The following is a 26,911-nucleotide window of genomic DNA, read 5'->3' as shown; positions in this document are numbered from 1 at the left end:
GGCCAAAATTGAAGCCTCCGCCCCGGTGCTCTCATGTGGAGCCAGCTCCAAAATCCACCCATCCGAAAGCAAATATTTGGCTTCATCCTGCTGGATCTCAGGGCAGGGCAGGGGGAGCAGGGTAATTTCCTAATTGCCCTCAGTCTCCCCAGAAAAATCCTGCCTCTGGCTCTAACGGGTTTAAATGGCTGAAACAGGATATGCTGGGAAAGTTCAGGCCTGGGGAAGTGGAGTTCTTTCCCGAAAGGATCGGGTGGAACGCCAAATCCCAGCTGGGTTCAGGCAGCTTGGCCATCGCCCACCTGGAGGGGAGCATCACCTCAGTGCAGGAACCTGCTCCAGTAAACAACTCATCTCACACACCACGATAAAAATCTACAAAAAGGCCAAAAAAAGAGCTGAACTTCTCGGTGAAACAGCCCCTAAGTCTCGTCTCTAAAGCTACAGGAGGGGCTCTGCTTGCAGGGCTGGGTGGAGGTGGGTGCAGGGAGAGCCTTGGGGAGCAGGGTACAAAAAGAGGAGAAGCTTTGGAGGGTCCTCCAAAGCCACCTTTTGCAGGAAACAGGAGGGATTTTGTGTCTTTTCTTGGCTGGGAAGGTGGATCCCAGCCCTGTAGGGTTTCACCACCACGGTTCATGGGAAGAGGGGACGTGGGGACACTCGCAGGGTCTGGCCTCGAGGGCAGCACCGAGGGCACGGCAAAATATTTGCAAAAATAAAACTACAAAGCCCCCCCGACAGGGGCTGTGCCAGTGGTCCCACCAAAGCCCAGTGATGACCTCTCTGTCACCAGGGCTTGAGTCCACAGAGTGGCCGTGCCAGGCAGATAAAGGACCTGGAGCAATGGCACAGGGTCACCAGTGAAGACCAAAGACCTTTCAGAGCTCCATCCACCTCTGCATTTGCTTTCCTGCCAAGGGCTCTCAAAAAGAAATAAAACAGCTTTATTTTGGTTTGTTACTTGCCCACAGAGCCCCTCTCTGTGCCAGTTCCATGCCTGGCATTACTCAGAGCACCTTGGAGCAGGATTTAAGGAGCACTTGTCAATCACATCATCATTGTCCCCAAAGGTTACAAGGGTGGCTTCTAAGCACCCAAAAGAGCTCAATCCACATTGGGTGGCATAAAGGTGGAGGGAGGAGGCTGCTCTGCTCGCCTTGGCTTTCAAAGCCATTCCAATTTTCTGCTTCCAGCAGAAAGGAGGAGCAGACTATACCAGCTTGGAAATAATTGAAACTAAAATAATCAAGACCCCAAACAAAAGTACACAAAAGCCAGGAATGGTTTGCAGTGAAGAATGGAGAGACAGCAAAAGTCTCAGCTGGATCTGTTCCCCTGCATTCAGAGGATTTGATCCGAGTTCACCTTTGCCCAGGTGAGGATTATGTGGCCACTTACAGATGCAAGTGTCAGGCAGGGTTCAAATCCAGAGCAGGTGAGATCCTCAGCACCAAATCAGGCTGCCCAGAGCAAATTGCTCCTGGCCCCCACGTACCAGAGAGAGCCTCTGCTGCCATGCAGAACGTTCCCATGGCACTGCCAGGGAAGGAAGGGCAGGAATGTCCTTGCCCAGCTGCTGGCCACCACCCTGCTGGCTCCTCCAGGCAGCTCAGCCTGGGGGGTGATGAAGCTCTTTGAGTGGCAGCCCCAAAGCACCACCGTGGTGGGAGGCAGAGCCAAAACCTCCTGAAATTGGGGGTCTGCAAACCCCACGGTACCACAGCAGACCTGCCAGAAGCCCTCTGCTTGGCTGGCAATTAGGATGTGGCCTTCCCACAGCTCCCACAGCAGAGGAATGTTAGGAAACCTCAACCCCAGCTGGAGGGAGGCCAGAATTTGATAAATTTAAGCTCTGTGACTTCGAAACTTGTGTTTGCCTGGCTGCAGGACCTCAGGGCAGGGCAAGCTGCAGTGAAGCAGCTCCTGCACATTGTTCCAAAACTGAAAAAAGCACTAAGCCATGAATCATGGCACTTCCCAGTCGGCTCCCAAAGCCCTGCTACCTTTCCCATCACAAACACAACCATCCTGGGAGCCCTTCCAGCTCAGCTGTCCCACTCCACCCCTCAGCCAGAGCCAGAGGAGTTAAACCCGATGCCTCACTCTGCAGTAGAATAATAATAAAAGAGAAAAGGAAAAAAAAAAAAAAAAAGAGAGAGAGAGAAGAAGTAAAGACAACAAGTTGGTTTTGAACACCCTTAAGGTAAAGATTTAAGAGGCAGCCCCAGCCCAGCCCCGAGCAGGCGCTGCTGGGACATGTCCTGTGCTCACTGCACGCTTACATAAGGCTCTGCAGCTCTGCAAACACCCCGGCCACGGGGTGAAGTGGGGCCTTCCCTGCTCCCTTCCACCCCTTTCCCACCCAAGGGGCTCAGCCCACTCCCCTTCCCTTGCTGGCTCCCAAAGCTGGCTGAGCCTGAGTGCTGGGCTCCCCCTTCCCTTCCCCTCCCTGCCCAGAGCAAGGGAGAGGGGCAGGAATCACAGCCTGGCACTCCCAGGGGAGGGAGAAGTTGGGTTTTTAATTAGAAAACTGAGTAGAAGGCAGCCCCTAGGAGATGTGGATGTGCTGGGCTAGGACAAGATGACCCTGATGGAACAGGGGGAGCTTTGGGATGAAGCTTTTGCAGTAGTTAGGGACCCATTTGGCGTCACATCACCAGATCACCAGAGGCTGAGCAGATGTCTTGAGAGCAGTGCAACCCCTCCCTGTTCACAATCCCACCTCTCACATGCAGAAATTCTTGCAAATCATCTGGTGTTCAAAAGGGCCAAAGTAGGCTCACAGCAGTTGCAGCAGCAACCTGACAAACAAGCCCCAAACACTCCCTGTATGTTGACACTGCTCCAACCTTTGCCCTTCCCATTCCCATCTGTGTTTGCTGATGAGGAGACCTTTCATGGCTGTTGTCCAAACCTGCAGAATTTGTCCTTGTGTCCACCAAGGGCAGGATTTTGACCAGACAAAGACACTGAGTGAGGTTTTGGGAGGCTGCTAGACGACATGGGTCTGGGATAGGATGAGGGATGGCTTCCTCTGAGCAAGCTGGGGAGGCCAAGAAAGCACCTCATCACTCCACATCTCCTAGAGGGTGAATAATAAAAGCCATGGGGAAAGATCAAAACGTAGGAGGGGACAGATGTGGGTACCAGCACCCCTCTTGGGCTGACACAGCTGCTCTTATGCCACTGCAGTGCTAAGCACCCCTTGCACTGAATGTAGGCTCCTCCCAGGGCCTTTGCAGGCCTATGAAGCAGTTAAGGCAAATGGAATTCTGTAGAAATTTGGGATTTGAACCATAAATCACCTTAGGAACCAGGGAGGCTTTGCCAAACAAAGTCTGGGTGCACTGCTCCCTAAGCCCAGATGGGGTTTGGAGACAGCTCTGCTCATGCTCTGCTTGCTCTGAAGAAGCTACTTCTGGAATTTAAATCTCTCATAATCTCTCCTTTGGGGGGCATTAAGGTCCAAAATATGAACTTCACCAAACTCCAGCGTGAATTAATGTCCCAAAACTCACAGAAGGAGTTACAATGAGTTTTATATTTCCTTCAGTTGTCAGAGGGCTTTGAAGCCACCCCACTTGCAAGGCTCCCACCCAAAAAGCACCAGATTAACACCCTGCCCTAGGCTAAGTCTGGCAGATCCCAGCTGGAGCCAGGGTTAAGTGGTTCAAGCCCTGCCTCCTCCTGCAGCTTCATCTGCCTCCCGTGGCTCCCAAAACTCAGCGATGGCTCAGCAGAGCCACAGCAGAGGATGCAATATAGGCCATGAAGGGTAAGAACAGTCATGGAAAAGTGTATCCAAGAAAGAGACAAGTATCTCATTTTATATCATAAACAGACACGTCACAACACACCAGGTAATTTTCCAGCTCGTACGGGGACAGAAGGGCCACGAGAACACAAGACCTTACAATGCATCAGCCAACAGGGGTTAAAAACAGGGCCAGAGGGACATGCAGGGTCCTGAGCCTATTATGTACAAAAGTCCCACTGCTGCCTGTGGGAGGGGCCTCCATTGAGCCCAGATTTCCACAGCAAAGACATGTCCTGGTGTTCCAAACCCCCACACTCGCCCGGAGACCAAGGGATGATTCCCACAACACACGTCCCTCTTCAGACATCTCAGACTTTTAGTGTCAGGTGAACAAAATGAAAATCTGATGAAGGATGGGTTTGCAGTCAGGGTAAATGTGAGTTTTGTTTCTTGCTCTCTCCCAGGAGAAGGTACCCCAGTCCCATCTGGCTCCTTGTTCACACAGGGACCGACCAGGGCAGGAGAACTTCCCTTCTCACTCATTAGCCACGCTCATTAGCAATCCCTGGAGATGATCATAGAATCATGGAATAGTTTGGGTTGGAATGGACCTTAAAGCTCATCTCATTCCAGTCCCTTGCCATGGGCAGGGACACCTTCCAGTACCCCAGGTCTCTCCCAGCCCTGCCCAACCTGGCCTGGAGCACTTTCAGGGATGGGGCAGTCACAGCTTCTCTGCGCAATTTGAATTTCTACAATTTTCTGTGGGCAGTGATGGATTCCTGCCCGAGCTGGGGTTGAGCTGTGCTGCCACTCAGTGTGGTGGGTACCCACTGGCTGTGTGATTTCCTTGCACTGTCTCGCTCTCCTCCCAGATCAGCACTGACCCTGCACCAGCTCAGTGACAACACACGGGCTACAAGTTAAACGCTACTGGGGCTGTCAAACCCTTTGGAAAACTGGGATTCCCCACCAATACTGACTCATGCTTATTGCTGCATAATACACAACTGGCCCCCAAAACCAGCAGAGGCACCCTGTGCCCTGGGCCAGCAGCATCCCCACACCCGTGGGTACCCCTGAGCCCAGCAGGGAAGCCACCTCCCAGCACGGAGCTGACCCATGACACAAAGCTCTGTCCCAACCCTGTGTGCCTCAAAGCCACCAAAGAGCCCATTTTGGTGGCAATCCCATGGATTTGGCCTCACTGTGGGCACTGTGGGCTGTGCAAGGAGCTGCCCCTGTCTTCTGCAGCTCAAAAGCCCAATCCTCAATTGCTGGGTGGGAAAATGGAGGTGGAAAGCGGCCAAGGGACCTGCTGGTCTCATCCACGCGTTTTTAAGGCATATTTTGCAGGAAGGGTGTGCTCCCGCGTGACTCCGATGGCTGGAGCCAGCTGAGCTCCCTGTCATCCCAGCTGCAGCTCCCTGGGGGTGTGGGAGAGCAGCGGGAAAGGAGGAAAGAGGAAGATGAAAGCGGGACTCGCTGACATTTATTTGGTTTGTGCATCAGACTAAAGCAGCGTTTCCTCCTTTGGATCTCTGGCTCCAGAACAGCCCCAGGTGCTGGTCGGGGAGGAGGCTGTCTCACTTGGATGTGACACCCAAGTGACACTGGAGGAGGAGGAGGATGGACAGCTGCAAGGTTCAACAAGTTCCATCCGTGGCCTGCTTGGAAAAGGCATTTATTAGCTGTAAACCTCTGTCGTGACGTATAGAAACCCGGGAGAGGAGCAGGAGCTCGATCAAGTTTGAATCCTGGTGAGAGTTCTCCTTACAAAACTGGTTGGGGGAGGGGGGGAAAAAAAAAAGGTGGCTTTGAAATCAAAACTGTCCCACAAAAAAAAAAAAAAAAAAAAAAAAAAGAGCATTTCTGCTAGTTAAAAGCCTTTAACTAGAAGAAATATTTGTGTTTTCTCCTTTACAAACGTAGTGCATCTGCAATCACTGGGAATTTTGGTCCGTCTGGGAAAGGGCCTGTGCTGGGGCTACGGAGAGGCTGCTGGTGTCCCGGGAGAGCCGGGAGCGGCGTCACATGTGTGCTTCGGAGGCTGGGCAGCCCGGCAGCAGCTCCCCGTTCACCACCGCCTCCGACACCAGCATCTTGTCTTTGCCAGAATCCAGGTGCTGCTTCTTCAGCATCCTCTGGTGCACCAGCGGCACCACGGAGAGCACCAGGCCGCCGATGATGGGCGGCACGCCGGCGAAGTAAAAGGCCGCGTCGTAATTCCCAAAATAATCGTTGAGGTATCCTGGAAGAGAAGAGAGGTGATGACGTTGGAGCCTCGTCAGTCTAATGAGTTCGTTAGTCTAATGACTTGCTTGTTCCCTCCTTCGAGTGCAGCATGCGTCACCCGCCAGATTTGGGGAGATTTGGGTTTTTAAGATAATCTTTTTTTTCCGTTTGCATTTCTTGGATTTTTTTTACGGCCTGGATTAAAGGATGTGTGCAGCCAACACTGTGTACCAAGGGAGTGCAGAAGGAAAGGCTCAAACATCCCTCCTGTTTCTCCAGAACAGGACACAACTGTCCACATCCCGGACAATCCCAAATGCAAGCTGAGAGGTGTTAAACCCAACACCTCTTCCCAGAGGCTTGCCAGCCAGGAGGCAATGGGGAAAGTGGGCAGGGGCTGCTCCTCTGCTGCTTGTCTCCATTTGGAAGCCCTGCCCTTTGGATGTTTTATCTACAGCTGTGAAATACACGCTGCCAGTTACAAACAATAGCCAAGCCTTTAAAACCCCACAAGGTTCTACATTTGTCTGACAAGTTCCAACATGGCCAGGCATTCTTGGAGAGTAACACATGGCCATTGGTCAGCGCTGGAAAATCCCTCTGAGTGCCTCCTGTGTGGATGCTTCCCTGGGGATTAGGCTGATGCAAAGGGCTGCTTCACCCAGCAAGCCCCACTCCGGGGGTCCTGGTGCAGCACCCTCCCAGTGAGAGGTCTGTGATCCCCATGCTCCGTCCCGAGGGCGTTGAAGTGAACTTTGCTGCCGGAAGCAGAGAGATCGGAGCTGCTTATCCAGCTTTGGCTTAGTGCTGCTGATGCAGAGGTCCTGCTGCTCAGGGGCAGCTCTGGCAAAGCGCTCGCTGTTAAGGACGCTGGGGTTATTTCTGTGCTGGAACACAGATCCAGGTCTTTTAGAGACTCAGGTGTCTCCACCTCAATCAATTCCATCTAAAAGAACTTCTAGAAAATTATTATCTGCCAATTTTTAGCTGAACTGCAAATAGAAATACTTTAATGTGACCTTGGCTCACCGTTTCCCCAATCATCAGCCTTGAGAAAAGCCCTGAGATACCACAGGACATAGCATGGAGTGATGCCACCCCCATTCTTCAACCTGCACATGATCTGAGAAACCAGAAAACTCAAACCAGCGCTTCTGGTCTCACCCCAAAACACCACCATGGGTGAAAGCACCACCACCACGTCCCTCCCAGCCGCTGGGTCCTGGCCCAGCCCCGTGGCGTTACCAACCTGCAATGGGCGTGCCCGCGGTCATGGGCACGGCCATCAGCCCCATGAGGTACCCTATGGCCTGGGACGCCTGCATGGGCCCCACCAGCTCGAAGGCGATGGGGGCCATGATGGTGGTGAATAAGCCGTCACAGAGGCCAAGGAAGAGGCAGATGATGATGACGCCCTCGAAGCCTCGGCACTGCGGGATCATCATGCACAGGAGGCCCAACAGCATGAAGGATGCAACCTGGGGGAACAGACATGGGTATGAGAGTGGAAATGGGCAGCAGGAAGAGTCATGGAGATGACACTGAACAGGTCAATGTCACTGTTCCCTCCCCTGGACCCAGCAAAGCCATCCAGTTGCTGCTCCTGTCTCAGAGAGGCCCTTAAGAATAACCTTTTAAGAAGGGTTAAGAAGGATTAACTGCTGGATTAGCTGCTAGATTTCAGCAGTTTGTTCTTCAAAATCCAAAAGGAGGTTAAAGGGTGTCAGTAGTTTGGGAAGAGTGGCTCCCATGGACTTTGATTGCTGAACAGACACCGATCCCCGGGGTCAAGTGTATAACTCCTCTTACACATTTCTGTAGTCAATTTTCTTCCCTCATAGCAGACGGTGGTTGGTAAACGCTTTGTCATTGAGAGTTATTAAGCAGAGTGAGGACACCAATATAGAGGTACCATCCCTGCCCCGTGGGGGCTGGCCAGCACCTCCATGGAGGGCTGGACACACTGTACCTGCAGGTAAATCTTCTTCAGCCCAGGAATGCAGTCGCCAATCCGGCCTGAAACCAAACGCCCCAGCCCCGACATGGCCCCGAGGCAAACCAGGAGGATCCAGTCCTTTTTGGTTTCCTGAAATTTCTTCTCCACGTATTTGACCTAGGATGGATGGAAGGACACAAGGACATGAAGCTGCAGTACATTGATTCCTCTCATCTCCCCAAAAGGGATGAGATTTCCTGCGGAGGGCTCATGGATTTGGGCTGGTTGTGTGACCCTCGTGTCCACACACACTGACCTGCACCCTCCACCCACCCCAAACCCAGCAGGCTCATCCTCTCCTGCTACTGGTGCTGGTCCTTAGGAGCACTGGGAAGTGACCCTGGCACAGAGAGGACACACAAAACCACATCCATCACAATTCCTGTTTACAGGATGAGCAGCAGCTCCTTGGCTTCAGTGCTTTCGGTGCCTCTGCACCTACTGCCCATGCCCACCTTCCCACCTCCTCCTCACTCTGGGCAAAGGGACCTCCCTCCCATTCCAGCCCCAGCCGTGGCTCTTACCAGGTTCATGTAAGGTACGAGGTATCCCAGGACAGCAGTGGCGATCCCAAAGGCCCAAATCCGATAGGTCTTTCTCCGGAAAACCCTCAGGTTGAAATACTTGCGGGTCTGGGCCCAGCACTGCTGCCTCATGCTCCGGCTGCCCAGCTTGTCGCGCCCGTCGTGCTGAGGGTCACAAGAAGGCGTCAGGATGGGCCGGTAGGTCATGGACAAGAAGATCTGGATGAGCATTAAGGCACTGAGTACTTGGAAAGTGTGTGCCAGCCCGATGGCATCCCCGACCATCTTCAGGAAGAAGGGGAGCGGCACGGAGATGAGGCAGCTGCCCCCGGCCACGATGCCGTTGGCCAGGCCCAGGCGGCGCTTGAAGTAGTGACCGAGGATGACCAGCGAGGGCTGGAAGGCGAAGGAGCTGCCACAGCCAAAGAGGATCCCATATGTGAAATAACGCACTTCCAGGGACCTGGAATAGCACACATGGGAGTGGGGATGTCAGGCAGAGGTGAGGAGGCCTCCTCCCCCACGGTGCTGCAGGGTCTCACGTGCCACGGGTGCTGCCCAGACAGTCTGACCTCGAGGAGCTTATCCCCTCACCAAAACCAGGATAATCCCCACCTTACAGCTGGCACACAAAATCTTCAGCAAAATTAAGTGGAGCTGGGAAGTGCTTTCTGCCACCAGGAGAAGGCAGCAGCCAACCTGGCCTCCTTGGGAAGCTGACTTTACTTCAGTGGTTATTAAATTACAGCAAACAAGATTTTCTAAGGTAGGGATGGTGGGATATTTTTAGCTAGAATTCCTTTTAATTTTTCCACTGAAAGTACTAACTGAAAACATTCTCCACCCAGTGTTTGGAAGCAGAAGGCACCAGCCCTGCTGGTTATTAGGCACGCAGGAAGGAAATGTGGTGTTTCTGCTCAGGCTCCAGGCTGGTTAATTAAGTTCTTCTTCTTTAAGCTCCTCTGGGAGCTTTAATTAGACAGCTAATAGATCTTATTTGTACCTTACATTGGTGGCTGCACTGGAAGAGGGAGTGAAGTGGCTACTCTACCAAGCAGATGGAGAGTTCTAAAAGCCCCTGGAAGGTGCTGCCTCCCAATTTCCAGCCCAATTTTCCCAACAGAGGCAGCTGACAAAGGAGCCTGGATTTAGGCAGCACAAACAACAGTTGTGTTTCTCTCCAGAAAGAATGGAAGAATTCTTTTCTCCATTCCCATGCAACACATCCAGCTGCAAAGGTCTGCCATGGGATACTGCCTGGGAGCAAAGTGCGAGGAAAGCCTTTGGGCAGCTCAGGGTGTTGTACAAGCAGGGTCTGTACTCCAACCCTTGGAGCAAGACTGAGAGTGCTGCTCCCAAGGCAAGTGAGGAGACAGCAGCCCACATCTACCAGAGCAGCTGGAAGTTGGGAAACCTTTACAAGCACTTCATGCCTTCCATTACACGCTCATCCCTCCAGCCTGCCAAGCAGAAAGCAGAACACGGTTGCGGTGCCTGATGGCGCCGAGACAAATGACTGTCATGAAAGGCAATTTCCATCCACTCCAGAACAAAACCACATCAGAAGCCCCCTCCGTGGGAGCCAGGCAAGCAGCTGGGCCTTGTGGGCCGTGCCCGACCTCCCACGCACCAGCCCTGGCCTGGTCACAGCAGCCCTGGTGCCGCGGCTGAGCTGACGTGTCGGATAAGTGGAGACAAATGCCACAGCTCCCATCTGCTCCCCAGCGATGCTCAGACACCCCTGCATGAGCAGGGGCTCCTTTCAGCCATGCTTCTTGAAGAGCCAGGATTTCCCAGCCTGCTTACTGGGAATCAGCCAGTGGCTGTCCGGTGGGAAGCGCGGCATCGTCCCCTCGGTTGTGAGGCTGCCAGTGGATAATGGTTTCTCCTGGGACAAGGAGGTCTCCCTCCATCGGCTTCCTCTTGCTTCCAGCTCTCAGAGGGACAGCCCTGGTTCATCCTTGCTGGCAGGAGTTTGGGGGATTCCTCAGTGCAGGAGTAACTGGGCAGAAATTGTGGAGGGGAAGGAGAAGCAGATGAAAAGGGACCCAATCCTCCCTACAGAACACTTAGTGCAGAGGAGGAGGGCTGGGAGGACACTTGGGGGCATGTGAAGACAGCCCTGCTGAGCTGGCCATCATCTCCCATTCCTCATGCTAAACCAACCCACTTAAACTGGAGGGAAGCTAAAGTCTCAACTGGGATTCCTCTTTTCTTGAGATCACACAAGGTCTCTGGTGTCTTGAGCTAGTTATGAGTGCAGGAGACACCTCAGAGCAAGGCAGCAAAGAGGAAGAGCCTCACATTGACCCCATCCAGCCTTCTCCAGAGCTTTGCTTTTCAGCACATTTGGTTTCTTTAGTGGTTTCCATGCAAAATTCCCAATATTTTGAGACAAGAGGCACTGAGCTGGGCGTTGGGGTCTTGCCACACAGTCTTGGTGCTCAGAGGGTTTTTGGAGCAGCTCAGTGCAGCGCTGGGAAGTGCTGCTCCTCCCTTTGGACAAAATAAACGCATTTTAGAGAAACTAGGAGATAAAGGGAGGGTAAGCCTTGATCCAGCTCTGCCTGAGCCCACCAAAGCCAGGCTGCATCCCTTTGCCCCCAGTACTTGTATCACAGGGGAATGATCTCCAGCTGCAGTGGAGGCACTTGGCAGGAGGGACCAAAAAAAAGCTTCTCCATTGTTCTGGGAGAGCTGGAGCCACAAGCCCCGAATTTCAGGAGCAGCCTTCACCATCCGGATGGAGCGCTGCCAAGTCCCGCAGCTCCCTGCTCTTCCTCCAGCCCCGCTCGCTCGGCTCTGCCGTCGCAGCTCCCCTCGCTCTGCTCCAGCTGCAAAGGGGCTCCTTTCTCCCTTAAAAGGCAGCCAGAGGAATGTGGTCCGAGAGTGAGAGGCAGGAAATGGGGATTTCAGTCCTGTAACTCTCCTGGAAATGATATTCCTCTCTGCCTGTACTGTTTGATTTTTATTTGTTTTTGAAGCCCGACACAACAAGCCCCTGGCAGCGGTGTGGTCCCATGAGCCCTTTTTTCTCTGTACAAACATTTTACAAAAGAGGGGGCAAAAAAGTCCAAGCTGTGCTGATTGGAAGGAAAGCAGGATTACATGGGAAGCTCCTGTGATCTGCATGCCAGGGCACAGCTCTCCCCAAAACCCACTGCACTTTTTGCCATTACCTTTGGAAACACAAAGGGTGGCACCTGAGGAGGAAGCTGCAGATGCCACTGCCCAAAATGGTTTTAGCAACCCAAAAACCCCTTCTGCAATTGGCCACAGTCCTGGGGGGTTTGCCTGGCGATCAGAACTGATCCCCACTCCCAGCATCATGGGGGGATTCCACAGATGAGGACTCAGGGATCCAGTGAAACAGGGCTGGGACGAGCACAAGGGTCTCCTGATCAGGAGGAGCACGCATGGGCAAGTCGCCCTCTGGAAAACTGGTGTGCATTTTCTTTAAAAACCCACTCCTTGAAGCATTTTAATTAAAACAATATTGATTTTAACTGAAATCCAACCCAAAGCAATGTTTTTATTCAGAAAAATGAGGCAAATGCTGCTTTGGAGGTGTCTCCATGGAGCCTCTCAGACTGTGTTTAATAAGTGTCACATAAATTACCCCCAGAGGTGACTTCTTTTTGCTCCCACAACGATGCCAACCCTAATTTCTGGGCTGGAAAGACACACAAGGTACACCTGCCATTGGCCAGTGCCTGCCAGCAGAAATTCATGGCATGGGATCAGGCCTGGAAACCAAGGAGCAGCAGTGGCCCTGCGCTGCCGCAGACACACGAGCCAGGGCAGGGACACCACAAACTGCTCCAAAGCCTGTCTGCCTCCCTTTTCCTGTCTGCCCTGCACAGAAACTCCCTCTTAGTTGTAATCCACCAAATATTATTTTAAGCATGAATTTACTTTCAGCAGCAAATGTGAAAATGGTTGCACAGGAGAATGGTTTTCTCTGTGAGTGCCTCTCTGGAGCTGTCTGTGAGAGACACACCAACCTCTCCTGCTGTTTTAAAGATCAAATGAGCGTTGAAATCCCAGAAAATACTGTCCCTTGCTTGGGTAAAATTTGCTCTCTTTTTACCTGATGACACAAGGTTCAATTTGGAGGGGAACAGGCTGAGCACACGTGGGCTGCAGGGATGCCAGGACATCTCTCATGTGGATGGGAACCACCTGCTTTGCCCCCAGAGGCAGCAGCAGTGTGTTGGCAGGGGCTTGCAGGGAACAGGGAGGAAGAGGAGCTCTCCAAGGAGCTGGGTGTGCCCTCCACAGCCTTACTTGGTGAAGGAGCTGGAGAGGAGCCCGATGAAGGCGATGGTAGCTCCCATGGCCGCTGTGGTCCTGCAGCCGATCCGGTCGGTGAAGATGCTGACGATGGGGGAGCAGAAAAAAATCATTCCCATGGCCAGGGAGCCAACCCATGCTGGGGAGAGAGAGGAGAAAGGTGATGGTCAGGGTGGGACATCCAACAGGGACCAAGTGCAGCTTTGGAGGTGTCTTGGCAGAGAGGCAGCCCCATCACACCGTTAATTAGCCGTGCTTAGTGCTGTTAATTAACAGTGCAGCTCATAAATGGCACAGAGACCTGGTGGCACCGTGGATGGGGCACGATGATGGAGTATGGACAGGTTTTCCTTGTATTCCTCTCTGCTGGGTTACTGTGTCCCAGGGAAGGTGCCAAATTTCAATGCCCTTTCCAAAAAACCTTGGCTGCATGTGGGAAGATGCCCCAGTGACAGCATTTCCAGCAGGAATCTCCACAGCCAAAAGCCCCTGAGCTCCTCCAAGCCCTTGGCTCCCCAGCTTTGGCAAGGGAGAGGTTCCTGTCTGTCGGAATCTGAGGTATTGATGATTCTGAGATTGTAGAAAGTCTCTGTCTGTCAGCCCCGCTGCCAAAGCAGAAGCCATAATTGGTCTGTGCTGGTTTCCAGGTTGTTTATTCTGTTTATCTCTCACATGTTCTGCTGCCCTGCCCAGCTCTGTCCTGCAGGGCAGCGTGTGGGGCTCTGCCCTCAGTGGGATGTGACAAACATTAAATACCAGAAACTCCCTGGGCTGGATTTACAAGAACGTGCCAATATCTGTCACCTACGTTGGACAGTGTGTCCCCAGCCTGAACCAACAGAAAAATGCCAACACCACAGTGAGACATGGAGGGCATGAAGAAGGAGAAAAAGGACAAGGCACACCCAATTTCCTCCATCTTGTCCCCTTTGGGCCCCTAGTCTAGAATCCCAAAATTTTACTTTTGCACACGTGTCACACTTAATTATTACTTATATCAAACACTCAGAGCTGGTAATTGATCCTGTAAGATTGAAAACCCTTTTCCATGGACAGAGATCACAGCCAGTGTCTCTGGGGGCTCTGTCCAGGGGGGTTCCTGACCCTGCCAGGGTCCCAGACCTGCCAGGGCAGCCAGAGGGATGCCCTGGATCCGACACCTGTCCTGAGCTAGAGTCCTGAATTCCCAGGGAGCACACTCACCTACTCCTCCCTCACTCCCAGACTCAGCACTCCTTGCCTCTTCCTCTCCTCACATTCAGTAAGGATTCCTCATTGCAGGTGAGCTGATGGAGACACGTGTTTATCCCAGGTTCAATTCCACCCCTGACCTTGCCAGGCAATGCCCAAGTGGGACCATCATGCCCTGTCTCCTTCCAGCCCACTCTGGAGAAAACCACTGTTTGTCTGGTTTTTTCCCTCAGAAATGTTAATTATTCACAGGTTTTTTCTTCAGCCCATCCTAGAATCGTTAAGGTTAGAAAAGCTTTTTAAGATCCACAAGTCCAACCATTCCCCCAGCACTGCCAAGCCCAGCACTAACCATGTTCCCAAGTGCCACATCCACGTGGTTTTTAATTCCCTCCAGGGACAATGATTCCATCACTGCCCTGAGGAGCCTGTGCCAGGGCTTGACCAGCCTTTTAGTGAAGAAATTTTTCCTTATATCAAACCTAAACCTCTCCTGGCACAACTTGAGGCCATTTCCTTTTGCCCACCGTCTTCTCCCTGCCCTCCACCTTCTCCTTTTAATGGTTTATGTGACTATTTTGGGGAGGAAATGCAGGATTTCAAGAAAAGCAATGTGGTAAGAACAAGAATTTCAGTTCTAACAGCTCTGAGGAGAAGCAAGAGGTCCCCTGGGTGGTGTGTGGGGTAGAGCAGGATGGACAGAGGGACAAGGGGCCCCCAGCCCTACCTGGCACCAAAGTGGGGCAAGCTCCTGAAGCATTTCCAAGCTCCAGGTGCTGGCTCTGGTTTGCCAAGCACAGCCCCAGGACATGTGGTCCTTTTACCTTTTTTTTGTTTTTTGTATCCAAGCCAAGGGCTCTGCAAACCTTTTCATCACAGCCTTGCATAAAAACACCCTCATGATCCTTCCAGAGCTGTGAGATCTTCAAAAAATAGCCAGGTCCCTATTAAAAGCAAATCCCAGCTATACAACAGCCTCTCCAACCTCTGCCTTTCACAAAAGGACCACACAAAGAAGCCCTCCCCAGGCTGGGAAGAGCTGACCCTTCCAAATTAATTATAAGTTCACAAGCACCCAATTTACTTCAAAATCTTCCTTAATAAATGCAGAGTGGAGCAATAAAACGAAAAGCAAGGGCTAAGCAGGAACCTCATGGGACTGGCTGGGCTCTCATCTCAACTCCGGGCAAACAGACGGGAGAGGGGAAGGGAGAGGACCCCCCTCTCCAGCTGAATTTCTTGGTTATAAACACAAGGCACAGTGGAACGAAAGTCCCTCTAATAGGATTAGGTGGCACGGATCCAAGGAGCCGTCCAAACCAGCTCCGAGAGGGGGTGAGGGGTGGGAGCCACGCCAAGATGGGAAAGGCTCGTTAAATTGGATAATATACTTCCAGAAATGTTCCTTCTACTCCAGCCAAGGCAGTAAAACGTTAGATGGCCCCGTCATGTTTGAAGTTTGTTATTTTTGGAAATTACTTTAAGAAACGCGGAAATAAAAGCATAAAGCGAAGAATTAAATTTAAAGGGCCAGATTCGGATCTTAATAACCCGGGGATTTACATGCAAATAGGCAGGATCAATCTCTGGCCCCAAAAATGCACACTCACCTGCAGAGATCAAAGGAAACCCAGGGCAGGAGGCTCAGCAATGGGCGCTTAAAAGCTCCTCCAGCTCTGGGTTTGTAAAAAGGAGATATCTCTCTATTAAAATTGGTAAACACACCAAAAAAAAAAAAAATAAAAAGAGTCCTGTGGCAAATTGCTCTACCTTAGAGAAAGAGCTTACCACAAGCAATGAATAAAAATAGGCTTGGGGAAGAACATCCAGTTAAAATTAGTAAGAACAATAGCCTCACTTCCAGAGCGGGGTTTTGTCTTCCCAGCGCTTCCCAGCGAAGCCCCGGGAAGCCGGGAGGGCTGGGCCAGCTCCAGCGCTGGAAGGAAACCTCGGCAAAATCTGGGGGCAGCAGAAAACCTCCTCTGTGCCAGCTCCCATCCCAGCATCATCCACACCAAAACACCCCCGCACATGGGGGGCACAGTTTTCCCCTCAGTTTTATCCCCAGTGATCTCCATTCACCTGGGCTGGGGCGAGGATGGAGGGAAGTGATGGCAGAAAAGCACAAGTTGGGAAAGAAATGGAGCTCAGGTGAAGCCTAGCCCCAAACGCGCCCTAGATCCAAGTCCTTGGATCAACTCCAGGGAAAGAAGGGTTTATTTTGGGCAATCTGTGGTGTTGAAGTTTCTCCTGGACTTTGCTGGATGTGATGGGCAGAGGTGGCCATTCCTCCAGTGGAAGCCAGGCAGGGCTCAGCATCTTCCCTCCTACAGCTTCTCCAACGCTGGAGAAGCATTGGTACCTCTTGGTTTAAAGCCACAGTGGAAAAAAAGGGGGGGAAATTCTGCTTCTGATTTCCAGAGGGTTTGGATGGGATGGTTAATTCCCAGCCTGGCCACACCTCCCACCCTCTGTGGCTGATAAACTGGGCAAGATATGGAAACACAGACAAGCCCCCACATGAGGCACAGTCTTATCAAGCACGTCCTAAAAGAAGCTGTGGAGAGAATCCAGCTGAGGATGAGGCTGGAAGAAGCTCAGGAGCTGCCAGAACTTTGACAGGGATCGGGTTAAGACTTGATTGTGTTTTAGGGTGCTGTGAGTCCAACCAGCTCCTGGGAGCACCAGCTGAAGGGGCTGTTTTTGGAGCTGGGTGCCATGGGGGGACCTAGCTGGTGACAGGGGTGTCTTGACAGAAACAACCTGACCAATGACATGCAAGAGATGTCTTGACAGAAACACAAAATGCTTCAGAAACCATATTTCTAGATTTAAAAAAACCCAAAAGGCATTAAAGCACTCTGCTTTGGATGAGGGAAAATGCACATGACTTCTGATTTGGGTGTTGCTGATACTAGAGGTGACTCAAGGTACGTTGTCCCTCCCCTGACCCTGTTTGGCACTGAGAGTTACATCGAGCCCAGACCTGTCCATCCCACCCTGCTCCCCCCACAGCCCCTCCTGAAGGGATTGAAGGAGCAGCGGAGGAGCCAGGACCCCCCAGGGCACACACCCTGCTCCAGGGGGCTGGGGGACAGCAGCAGCCCCAGCTGCCACCCCAGCCCAAGGCACCTACAGAGCTGATGGGACCTTCCTGGTGGTCCTAGGGATGCTCTGGTGTAGGGGAAGAGTTCAGGGTGGGGCTGGTGCTGCTTTGCTGGAGCAGAGCTGTTGACCAAGGAGAACATTCCACCAGCAGCTCTCATACAAAGGGGAAAGTTGCAGCTAAAGCTCCACAAATTCTTCCTTTCCGTTTTGACATAACAAAGGCAGCCAAGCTGGTGGCCCAGGGCTGATCCAAAGCAATGTGGCCTTCAACATGGACAGGGAATGTGGTGGTTGAAGTTCTCCAAGGGGAAGAGTGATTTACTGGTGTAAGAGATCACAGAATCATAAAAGCACAAGTGCAGGTATTGGAAGGGGCCTTAAAGTTCATCCGGTTCTACCCCCTGCCATGGGTAGGGACACCTTCCACTATCCCAGGGTGCTCCAAGTCCCATCTAACCTGGCCTTGGACACTTCCAGCTGTTGCAAAAACATGGCAAATACCACTCATCCTGGGTTCAGGACAGAGGGAAAACTGGTGAGGTGACCCATTTGCCCACCAACCCATGCGCCCACCAGCCCAACAGCACCAAGCTGTGCCCATAGTGGAGGAGGAACCAGGAATGCTTTGGTCACCTTCTCCTCCTCCTACCAGTGGGTGACAAAGCTCCTGGGGACCCTGCAGGAGAGGAGGACCCTGTGGTCACATGGAGGTTGGGGGGCTGGTGATGCTGAGGGGTCCTTGAGGGCTGTGAGCACCATGTCTGTGTGTTCATGGTGGGCAGGGTCCCCAGGGTCAGTCCATGTGGTCCCACCTGGATACCAGACCAACTTTCTTTCCAGCAGAACCATCCAACAGGATGACAAACTTCCCCCGTTGCTGGCATTTTCCTAAGCAGAAAAAGCTTTCTGAGGGAAGAGCAAGGTAGGAGCAGGAAGGTGAGAAAGGAAGAAAATCTCACCACTCTGAGATGCTGATCCAAACCCCACTGGTATTTAGCTCATTGTTCCCAAAAAACATCATTTAAAAATCAGACTGCAGCACTTGAAGCCAAACCTATTTGTTCCTTTAAAAGCAAATCTCCAGGGATAGGGGAGGAAGGGACGTCGCTCTCAGCTGTGCTTCCCCGCTGACCCAAATACCCCAGGCTGGAGGGATCAAGGGCCAGGAGGTGACCTCAGATCCGCCACTGGAGGAAGTGTCTTCCCTCGCTTCCCGCGGCTTCTCCCGCTCGCGACGCGCAGCTGGGACAGGGGACAGGGACAAGATGCACAGGGTCACCTTCCCCAGGCACCCAGCATTTCTCAGAGGAGACATGAGGCAGCCAAAGGTATTTCACCTCCTGCACCTCTCCTACGAGAAATAAATCACTTCTTGACTCGTTTCAGGCGTGGGGAAGTTCTGCTGCTGTGACAAACCTCGTCACGCATCTTCACAGCCCTCCCCAGCCCTTCCTGGCTCAATTTTGGGGTGGCCTGGGAGCCCAGGCAACCTCGTGGTCCTTCCCAGGCAGAGGCAGTGGGGGAGCAGGCGGCTGTGCCCCCCTCAGCAGGGCTCCCACGGCACATCTGGAGGGAAAACCAAGCAGCTGTTTCATCTCGTGCCCTTGGAGAGCCATTTGCGTCATCCCCTTGTGCTCTCCAAGTGAAGCCTGAACCGCTCCCAGCGGCTCAGCCCCATGTGCTCAACACCCCCCGCGGGCTGAGCCGGTCCCGGGGATGAATGGTCAAGGCTTAAATAAAGGCAGATGCAAAAGTCAGAGCTGAGGAAGCCACCACGATGCACAGTGGGATGGGAAACTGAGCTGGAGAGCAGCAAAACAGAGATGAGGAGTTTGAAACTGAAGCTGGGGAACCCCAAATTGAAGCTGGGGAGCACCAAATTGAAGCTAAGGAGCAGAAACTGAACCTGGAGAGCACCAAACTGAAACTGAGGAGCACCAAAACGGTCCAAAATGAAGTTGTGATGCCCCAAACTGAAGATGGGGAGCCCCAAAGCAAAGCTGGGGAATCCTAAACAAAACCTGAGAAACACCAAACTGAACCTGGAGATCACCAAACTGAGATCCACAAACTGAAGTTCTGAAGCCCCAAACCAAAGCTGGGGAACATCAAACTGAACCTGGGGAGCACCAAACTGAGATTGAGGAGCAGGAAACTGAAGATGAGGAGCACCAAACCAACACCAGGACACAGCAAACTGATGCTGAGGAGCCTCAAAATGATGCTGAGAAGTCCCAAACCAGAGCTGGGGAGCACCAAACTGAAGCTGGGGAGCACCAAACCAAATCTGAGAAGCACCAAACCAAAGCTGTGGAGCCCCACACTGAGGAGCCCAAACTCACGCTGAAGAACCCCAAACCAAGGCTGAGGAGCACCAAACTGAAGCCAGGCTTCTCTGGATGGGAGCTGGTGGTGGCAGGGCATTGTAGTGGCAGCCACTGTGCATCATGTGCAGCTCAAAGCCAGCTAAACTCATTAATTGTATAGCAAGCCCTGCTTGGTACCATACCCTAAAGCTTCAGAACAAAGTCCTCCTTTATCAGGTTTGGCTGACTTCTCCCCCCACAATCCCCCCTCTGCTGAAAGCAATTCCACAACAGCCTGAAAATTGGAATAAATGGAATTATTCAGAGGAATTATTCAAGGCCAGGTCTGGCTAAAGACCCTTTCAGTGCCCTGTTCATGGTGGTATTAGGAGAGGGTAAGGAAATATGTGAATGTTGTAGAAGTGGAAGCTCCTGTCATTGTGCCGTGATCCCATGGCCATGGATAAGGCAACAGCTTCCCAGAGATCAGACCCAGCAAGTGCCAATCCAGTCTTTGCCACAGGGGAGTTTTAAAACACCAACTTTGAACTGGTTCAGGAGCACAGAGCACTGGAGCAGAGCAGGCTGGGAATGTACTTTGCTTTAAAATCCCCACCACACCTCTCCTGATCGTGTCCCTCTGCCTCCCCTCTCCCTCAAGGATGCAGGGGACTTTTAAGAGACAGTGGCCCAGGCCACCTCCCGTAACCACTAAGTGACAGATCTCAGCTTATGTGAGAGAAAAGTCCCAAAATGAGCTGCCCTGTGGCCACACTAAGTAGAGATGGAGACAAATCTGTGGTTTTGCTTGGCAAGCAGCAGGCACGGAGTGTTTGCCTGGGGTTCCTGCGCTCATCATCCCAGAGAAACTCAGTCCCAGCCACATTTTGCATCCATTTCATTCCAAACCCATAAAACTCGACCCTGGCTAGAGCAGAATGGCGTTAGAGCTGGTTTCTGGGCTGCATCACATCCTCCCCATCCACAGCTTCAGCCTCGGAGGCTCCAGAGCTGGTCCAGAAATGCAAATTCTTGTGAAATCTGTCCAAAAGCAACAAGGCAGCATGTGCTGTGCAGCTGAAACCCACCATGTGCCCAGGCGGGAGTTTTCTTCCCAGTACTCCACTCCACAGGCCAGGAAGGTTTTTCTTCTCTGCGTCGCCTCTGGCTTGCAATTTTTGAGGGATGATTCACCTACCACACACTAAAGTTACCCAACAAACAGGAGCTGCAGCTCCTCAATGTGGGCCACGTTCCATCCAGACATCTTTCCATGACCTACACACCCAAGGAGGCCAAGGATCTTGTTACTCCAAGCTCTCCTGGTGTTGTGTGAGTCCAAGGGATGTTGGGTTGGACCATGTTTGCCCATGTCCCATCTCCCCGTGTGAAAGCTCAGGGCTGTCCTGGCGTTCAGCTGCTCTTGGGCAGAACCAGTGCCTTCCCTCAGCTCGTGCCCCAGTGAACTGGCAAAGACTTTTTAGCACTAAGGGGGGAAAAAAAATAAATCCTAGGGATGAGCATCTCCCCCCTTGACTGCGCTGTCAAACGCCTCGCCAGCCCCTGGCTGCGTTTTCATCCAGCAATTTTACGAAAAACAGAAAAGTTCCATTTTAATTGGTGAAAATTCCCTCCTCCCACCCGCGGAGCACCAATCTGTAATTAGCCTTTCATGTAAAACGATGTTTATTCCTGACGGAGTTTATCTTGGCACAAACATGCGCTCTGAAATGTGCACACATTTGAAGACTCAAACCCAGCATTTAATTCTCTATCTGCTTGTTAATGCTCATTGTTCCCAAGCCCCTTTTCAAAACACACCCACAGGGAGAAGAAAGTATTTTTTATATATATACATAAAAACCTCCTTCCAGCACCAGGACACCAGCGGCGAGCACGGCACCGGCCCAAGGTCCGGCTGTCCCCCGGATCCCGGCGTTCTCCCAAACTCACGGTGCCAAGAACAGACCTCCTGATTTTGTCCATCTTCCCCTTTCTTTAACACAGGTTTTTCTGCCCAGCTTTGATGCCCTCAATGTTCCCCCTGCAACACAACTGAAGGATGGGAGCCCTGAAGTGGGAGGATGGGAAAAGCACCATGAGGAACCATCAACAGCACCCAGCTCCATTTTGGAGAACCCGCCCTCACCAGTGGAAGCCAGAACCCAAGGCTCATGATTCCTGGGCTCAGTGTGGGATTTACATGTGATCTCAATTTGGGATTTACACCCTCTCAGAAGTAGCAGTCACATCTCCTAACACAGCAGCTTCAGACTGGACCAGCAGCCCCCAGGACCTCCCGGCTGGGACTGGGTGACCAGAACAGATCAGATCCTCCCCCCGTCCAGCTCTGCAGATGGCAGTGAGAGCCCAACAGGGATCCTGACTGGCTGCCACTGGCTGCTCCAGGTTCTCCCATTTCCAACTGGGCAAGAAACACAATATCCACCTTAAAAAATCAAAGGGACAGCAAAGGTTTGGGATCAGGGACAGGGGCAATATCAGGGTTGCAATTAGGGTTTGGGCTAGGGTCTGGATCAGGGTTAGAGTTTGGTTTAATGTCAAGGTCAAGGAACATTCCTTTCCCCAACTAATGCATCCTGGTAGGAGCCCCTCACCCTGAGTTTTTGGGGAAAGAGCTCCCACTGTGGAAGATGGGCAGGTTCCAAGTTGATGGCAATTATTAACTCTGGTGAGATACTGTGGGTCAGCTCTGGCCCCAGACACTGGCTGCTGCAGGTCCAAAGCTCTCTTTTCTCTTTGGAAAAGCCATGACCTGACCAAACTTCACTGGGCTTTGACTATGATTAACCTCCTGCAGTCACCAATGCAAGGTCACAAAGCCTGGAAACAGCTCAGCACTCACTCACAGGCCATGCCCTGTCCCCAGCAGTGAGGTGTGACCCCTTCTTCTCCAGCCCCAAGATGTGTCATCTCCTCTGAACCCCACCACATCCACCTTATGTAACTGGCAGGTTTGTACTGGTAACCAGTTCCTGTAGCCACAGACAACTGGGAGGACTGTGCAGCTGAGGGACCGGGGTGCTGGAGCCTCATCCCAATGCTTCATCTGCTCACAAACAGGGCAGGAGGGATGGAAGGGGAAAGGGAGGGATGGAAGGGGGAAAGCATCTGCCAGGACACGAGCACCAGCACCAGGACTGGCCAGCAGTGCTGGGCTATGTCTCAGCCAGGGCCAGCCACCGTTTCCCAGGCTGTGATCTACGTGAGTGCTGCCACTTTTGGGGGCACACCTGAAAGTCCTAAAGGGCTGGAGTGTGACTCTGGGAGCAGTCCCTGCCCTGCCAGCTACCCCACATGAATGGCTGCCATGGCTTTTCCCAGCTGGAGCAGCCTGGCCAGCCCTGTGATCCACTGGGATGTGGAGCTGTGGCTCCCAGCTGGAGCAGCCTGGCCAGCCCTGTGATCCACTGGGATGTGGAGCTGTGGCTCCCAGCTGGAGCAGCCTGGCCAGCCCTGTGATCCACTGGGATGTGGAGCTGTGGCTCCCAGCCAACACAGCTTGGAGCAGACGGCAAAGCAGCGCTGGCTCACAAGCCAGGATGAGGGGCAAAGCCAACAAAGCTCTTCACGCCAAGGTCAGGTCAGGGGTTCATGTCCCAGCCAGACACAAAATCCACAGGATCCCTACAGGAGCCAGTGTCCAGCACTGACCCACCACTGCATCTCCGTCTACATGGTGACATCACACCTGACACACAGGATCCCAAAAATCCCCAGCGTTGCTTCAGGGTGAGAGCACCTGGGGCATCCCAAGCCCTCGATGCTTTGGGGAGAAGATGGGATTGGATCCTGGCCACCAGTGGGAGGCAGGTTGGGCTCCACTCCCAAAACAGAGCTGGTGGCCCAAGGCTGCTCCATCCTTGTGAAATCACTGAGCACTTCCTGCCTTCTCTGCCCCTCTCCCACCAACCCCTCCTGGGCTGCGGTGAGACAAGGGTGAGAAAGAAAACTTTTTTTCCAAGCTGGAAGAGACAGAAAAGTTTCCCTCTTTGCCAAATTTCTCCCAAGCCATCTTCTGTTTCCCATTAACAGCAAGGAGAAGAAGAAACCCTACAGCCCAGCTCCATGCTCCTCCCACCACAACTCCCATGGGCACTTGTCAACATCCCAGCAAAAAAAAGGAGAATTGAAGCCATGCAACCTGGCTGGCCGTGACCCAGGGACCCGCAGAGTGAGGGCCGGCGGCGGGTGGAAAACAACCCCCCTGCTCTGCTCTTACATCTCCCCCATGGAAACTTTTCAACTCCAGTCGCTGGCAGGAGCCAGCCTGATCCCAGCTGAATTCCTTCCACTTACCAGCAAATAAATAGCAGTTAAATGAAAGGAAAGAGAAAAACACCCTTTTTTCAAAGGGGAAAACAAAGAAGTCAGGGAAAATAAATGGAGACGAAATGTTGGGCTGGTCACAGGCTCACGAAGATCTTTTTTCTTCCCAGTTGGGTACTTGACAGCCTTCCCTTTCAGCTAATTAAGGGATACTCAGAAACAAAAATACTTCCAGCCCTTTGCCAGCCCTGAGCATTAAGGGGAGAGACCCAGCAGGCTGGACACCAAACCCAGGAGCCCTGGCCACAGCTCCTCACTCATCCAGGCACTGGTCTTAGACAAATAATTGCCACTACAGGACATCTGTGGCCTTCTCCCAGTCCTGGCAGATTTTTGTACAGCTTTTCCTCCAAACCCTCTGGTGGTGGACATGTCCAGTCTTGGAATCATAGAATTACAGAGTCATTTATGTTGGAAAAGCCCTCTGAAACACTTGAGCCCTAGTGTTAACCCAGCACTGCCCATCCCATCACTAAGCCATGTCCCCAAGTGCTTCATCGTCTTTTCAATCTCTACAGGGTGTTTAATATATATCTGTACCTTCCCCCAGACAAGGGCCAGTCTTGAACTCCAAGTATTTCTCCCAACTAACACCCCTTCCCTGCTGCAAAATTTCCAAGCATCACTTTGCACCCTGTCCCTCACTGGTTAGAGAAAACAGTTCATGACCTTGGGTTTTGCAGCCTTTGAGGCAGCTGAAGGCAGTGATGCACCTTCTGTCCCCTGTCCCCTGTTTCAGGCCAGGTTTCAGCACTGCTTATTCTCCCTTCTCTCCTCCACATCTCTCAGTCAGCCCAATGCTTTCCCATTGTGTGCTGGATGGGGATGGACATGACATGAAATTGTGTCAGGGCAGGTTTAGGCTGGAGATCAGGAAAGGTTCTTCCCCCAGAGGGTGCTGGGCACTGCCCAAGGAATGGAATGCCCGAGGCTGCCAGAGCTCCAGGAGTGTTTGGACACCAGTCCAGGTGGCACCAGGGCACCAGGGATGGCCAGGGTGGGATTGCTGGGGGGTCTGTGCAGGGCCAGAGGCTGGACTGGATGATCCTTGAGGGTCCCTTCTAACTTGGGCTATTCCATGATTGTATTGTCCTATGAGGTAGGGATGGGGATGAGGATGGGGATGGTGTGGGAAGAGCCAAACCTCCCAAACACCCATCAGCCAAAGCTGGGGCATTCCCAGGATGAGTGAGGTTGGAAGAAAGCATCCCTGTGTTTTTCCCTGTGCCAACCACACTCTCCATGGGCACTGCTGGCTCTGCCCTGCAGCATCATCTCCAGAGCCACCCCCACCCACAGCCGCCCCCCCAGAGCCCTCCGAGCTCCAGAGGAAAAAACACCGTGGCAACTTCAGCCTCAGCCCCACTGGAGCACAAACCCTGAAATGGAGAGGGCTGGGATTCCTCCCCTGTGGCAGCCAGGCAGAGCCACCCACCCCAACATTACCAAAATATTTCAGTTTTGGTACTTATTCCCTTCCACCCAACACAGCCCAAATTTCCCTGAAGAAAAAGTCTGCCCCATACCCAACGATGCATGGGGCTGGAAATATGAAAGGGAAAATCGTGGTGGCTGCTCCGAGTGCTCTCTGAGGGGAGGCCCCTCCCCAGGCTGTGCCAGGTGGCTTTTAAGTTGTTTTTCCCCCGAGGTTCACTCACAAAGGAGGTAACACCTCCCTCCATGGCCTCTTCCACCTCAGCTCTCCCCCACACTGGTGTCTTCTCCAGATTGTCCCAGGGCTCAGTCTCAGCTCCACCCCTCCCAAGGGCTGGGGTGAGGGACACGAGGTGATGACTGACCACACTGGAGAGACTCCTCCACTGAGAGAATATCATTAACAATCAAAATAAATGAAGAAAAGCCGTTTTTAAGCAGGCTGAGCAGAGCCCTGGGACAGGCACAGAGTCATCCTGGGCTGACACAGTGTCTGTGGGACAAAACAGCTCTGTGGTGGAACATCTGGGCTCTTCTCCTGATGGCCGTCAGGAAATTATTTCTTGCCCCAGTGCTGGAGAGTTTGCCCCGGGTCTGTAGCACAGAGCAGCACCTTTAGATAGCGCTCCTGGAGCCTACGGACCAGGAAAAAGATCACAACACTTGGGAATCATCATTGAACCAGACACCCAGAGGGCAAGAGAAGGGTAAAATATCCATGTGATTTTAATCTCTTGGAGCTTCCTTACATTAAAGACAACATTTGAAAACAACTGGATATCTCAGAAAAATACACCAGGCTGTCATTAAGCAAATCCGACCACTAAAGGAAAGTGAAAACCAGCAGTATTTTATCTAATTACATTTTTTTTAGCCCAGCAAGAAGCGGGTCGCACCCCTTTGCCAACGGGCTGTCACTTTTGGCTGACCTGCTCTCATTTGAAAGTTTTTCAGACAGCGGGAGGCTCCGGGGAAGGGCCAGCCCTGCCCTGTGGGGCTGCAGCAGGATGAGCCCCCTGCTCCCCATCCCCATCCCGGGAACCCCCCCAGCCCTGCAGCTCCGCCATCCACACCCGTAAATACGCCTGTGTGCATCTCTGCACACACTCACATCTGCATATACACTCACATCTGCATACAAATTAAAATCCAGGCCCCCGAGGGCTTGAGCCCACACGACAGCCACAGGCAGAGCTCCCTTGGAGCCACACAATGTTTAACGAGACCGGGGGGAACTGGGGACAGCCCCGACCACTCCAAGTGCCCCGCTGGCAAAGGGCTCTGAAGGCAGGTGAAACATTAATGTGCTTTCCTGGGGAAAAGCCTTCGCTTTTTGCTGCATCAAGGGCTTTGAAATGGAAATAAACAACAGGGCAGGTTAATGAAGGCTTCTGTCACTTACCGGGTGAGGTTTGGTCCTGCCAGTCAGGGTTCAAAGCCTTACATCCCATCTTGGTGGCCAGGAAGCCTCCTCTTCCTCCCATGGAAATACGGCTTTTTGGGGTGGGGGTGGGAATCAAAACTACCCTGTCCTTACAAAACTACCCTGTCCCTACAAAATTACCCCTGTCCCTAAAAAATTACCCCTGTCCCTACAAAACCATCCCTGTCCCTACAAAATTACCCATCCCTACAAAACTACCCCTGTCCCTACAAAACTACCCGTCCCTACAAAATTACCCTATCCCTACAAAATTACCCCTGTCCCTACAAAATT

At 52.5% G+C, this 26,911-nt stretch overlaps 1 protein-coding gene across 1 annotated transcript in view; it reads right to left on the bottom strand.

The window, feature by feature from the left end:
• Nucleotides 1-3,800: 3,800 nt before the first annotated feature.
• Nucleotides 3,801-26,911, bottom strand: part of SLC16A2 (solute carrier family 16 member 2) — a 36,875-nt gene continuing 13,764 nt past the window's right edge. Inside the window, exons 2-6 of the mRNA XM_021525283.3 lie at nt 12,800-12,944; nt 8,513-8,975; nt 7,962-8,105; nt 7,242-7,470; nt 3,801-6,008 (exon numbers count right to left, since the gene is read on the bottom strand). Coding sequence (XP_021380958.2) covers nt 5,788-6,008; nt 7,242-7,470; nt 7,962-8,105; nt 8,513-8,975; nt 12,800-12,944 — 1,202 coding nt within the window. The 3' untranslated portion in view covers nt 3,801-5,787. The remainder of the gene's footprint in view (nt 6,009-7,241; nt 7,471-7,961; nt 8,106-8,512; nt 8,976-12,799; nt 12,945-26,911) is intronic.

This window comes from Lonchura striata, chromosome 14, assembly GCF_046129695.1.
Source record: "Lonchura striata isolate bLonStr1 chromosome 14, bLonStr1.mat, whole genome shotgun sequence".
Taxonomy (NCBI): domain Eukaryota; kingdom Metazoa; phylum Chordata; class Aves; order Passeriformes; family Estrildidae; genus Lonchura; species Lonchura striata.
Note: the sequence above shows the minus strand (reverse complement) of the source record. Positions and strands in the feature narration are given on the sequence as shown.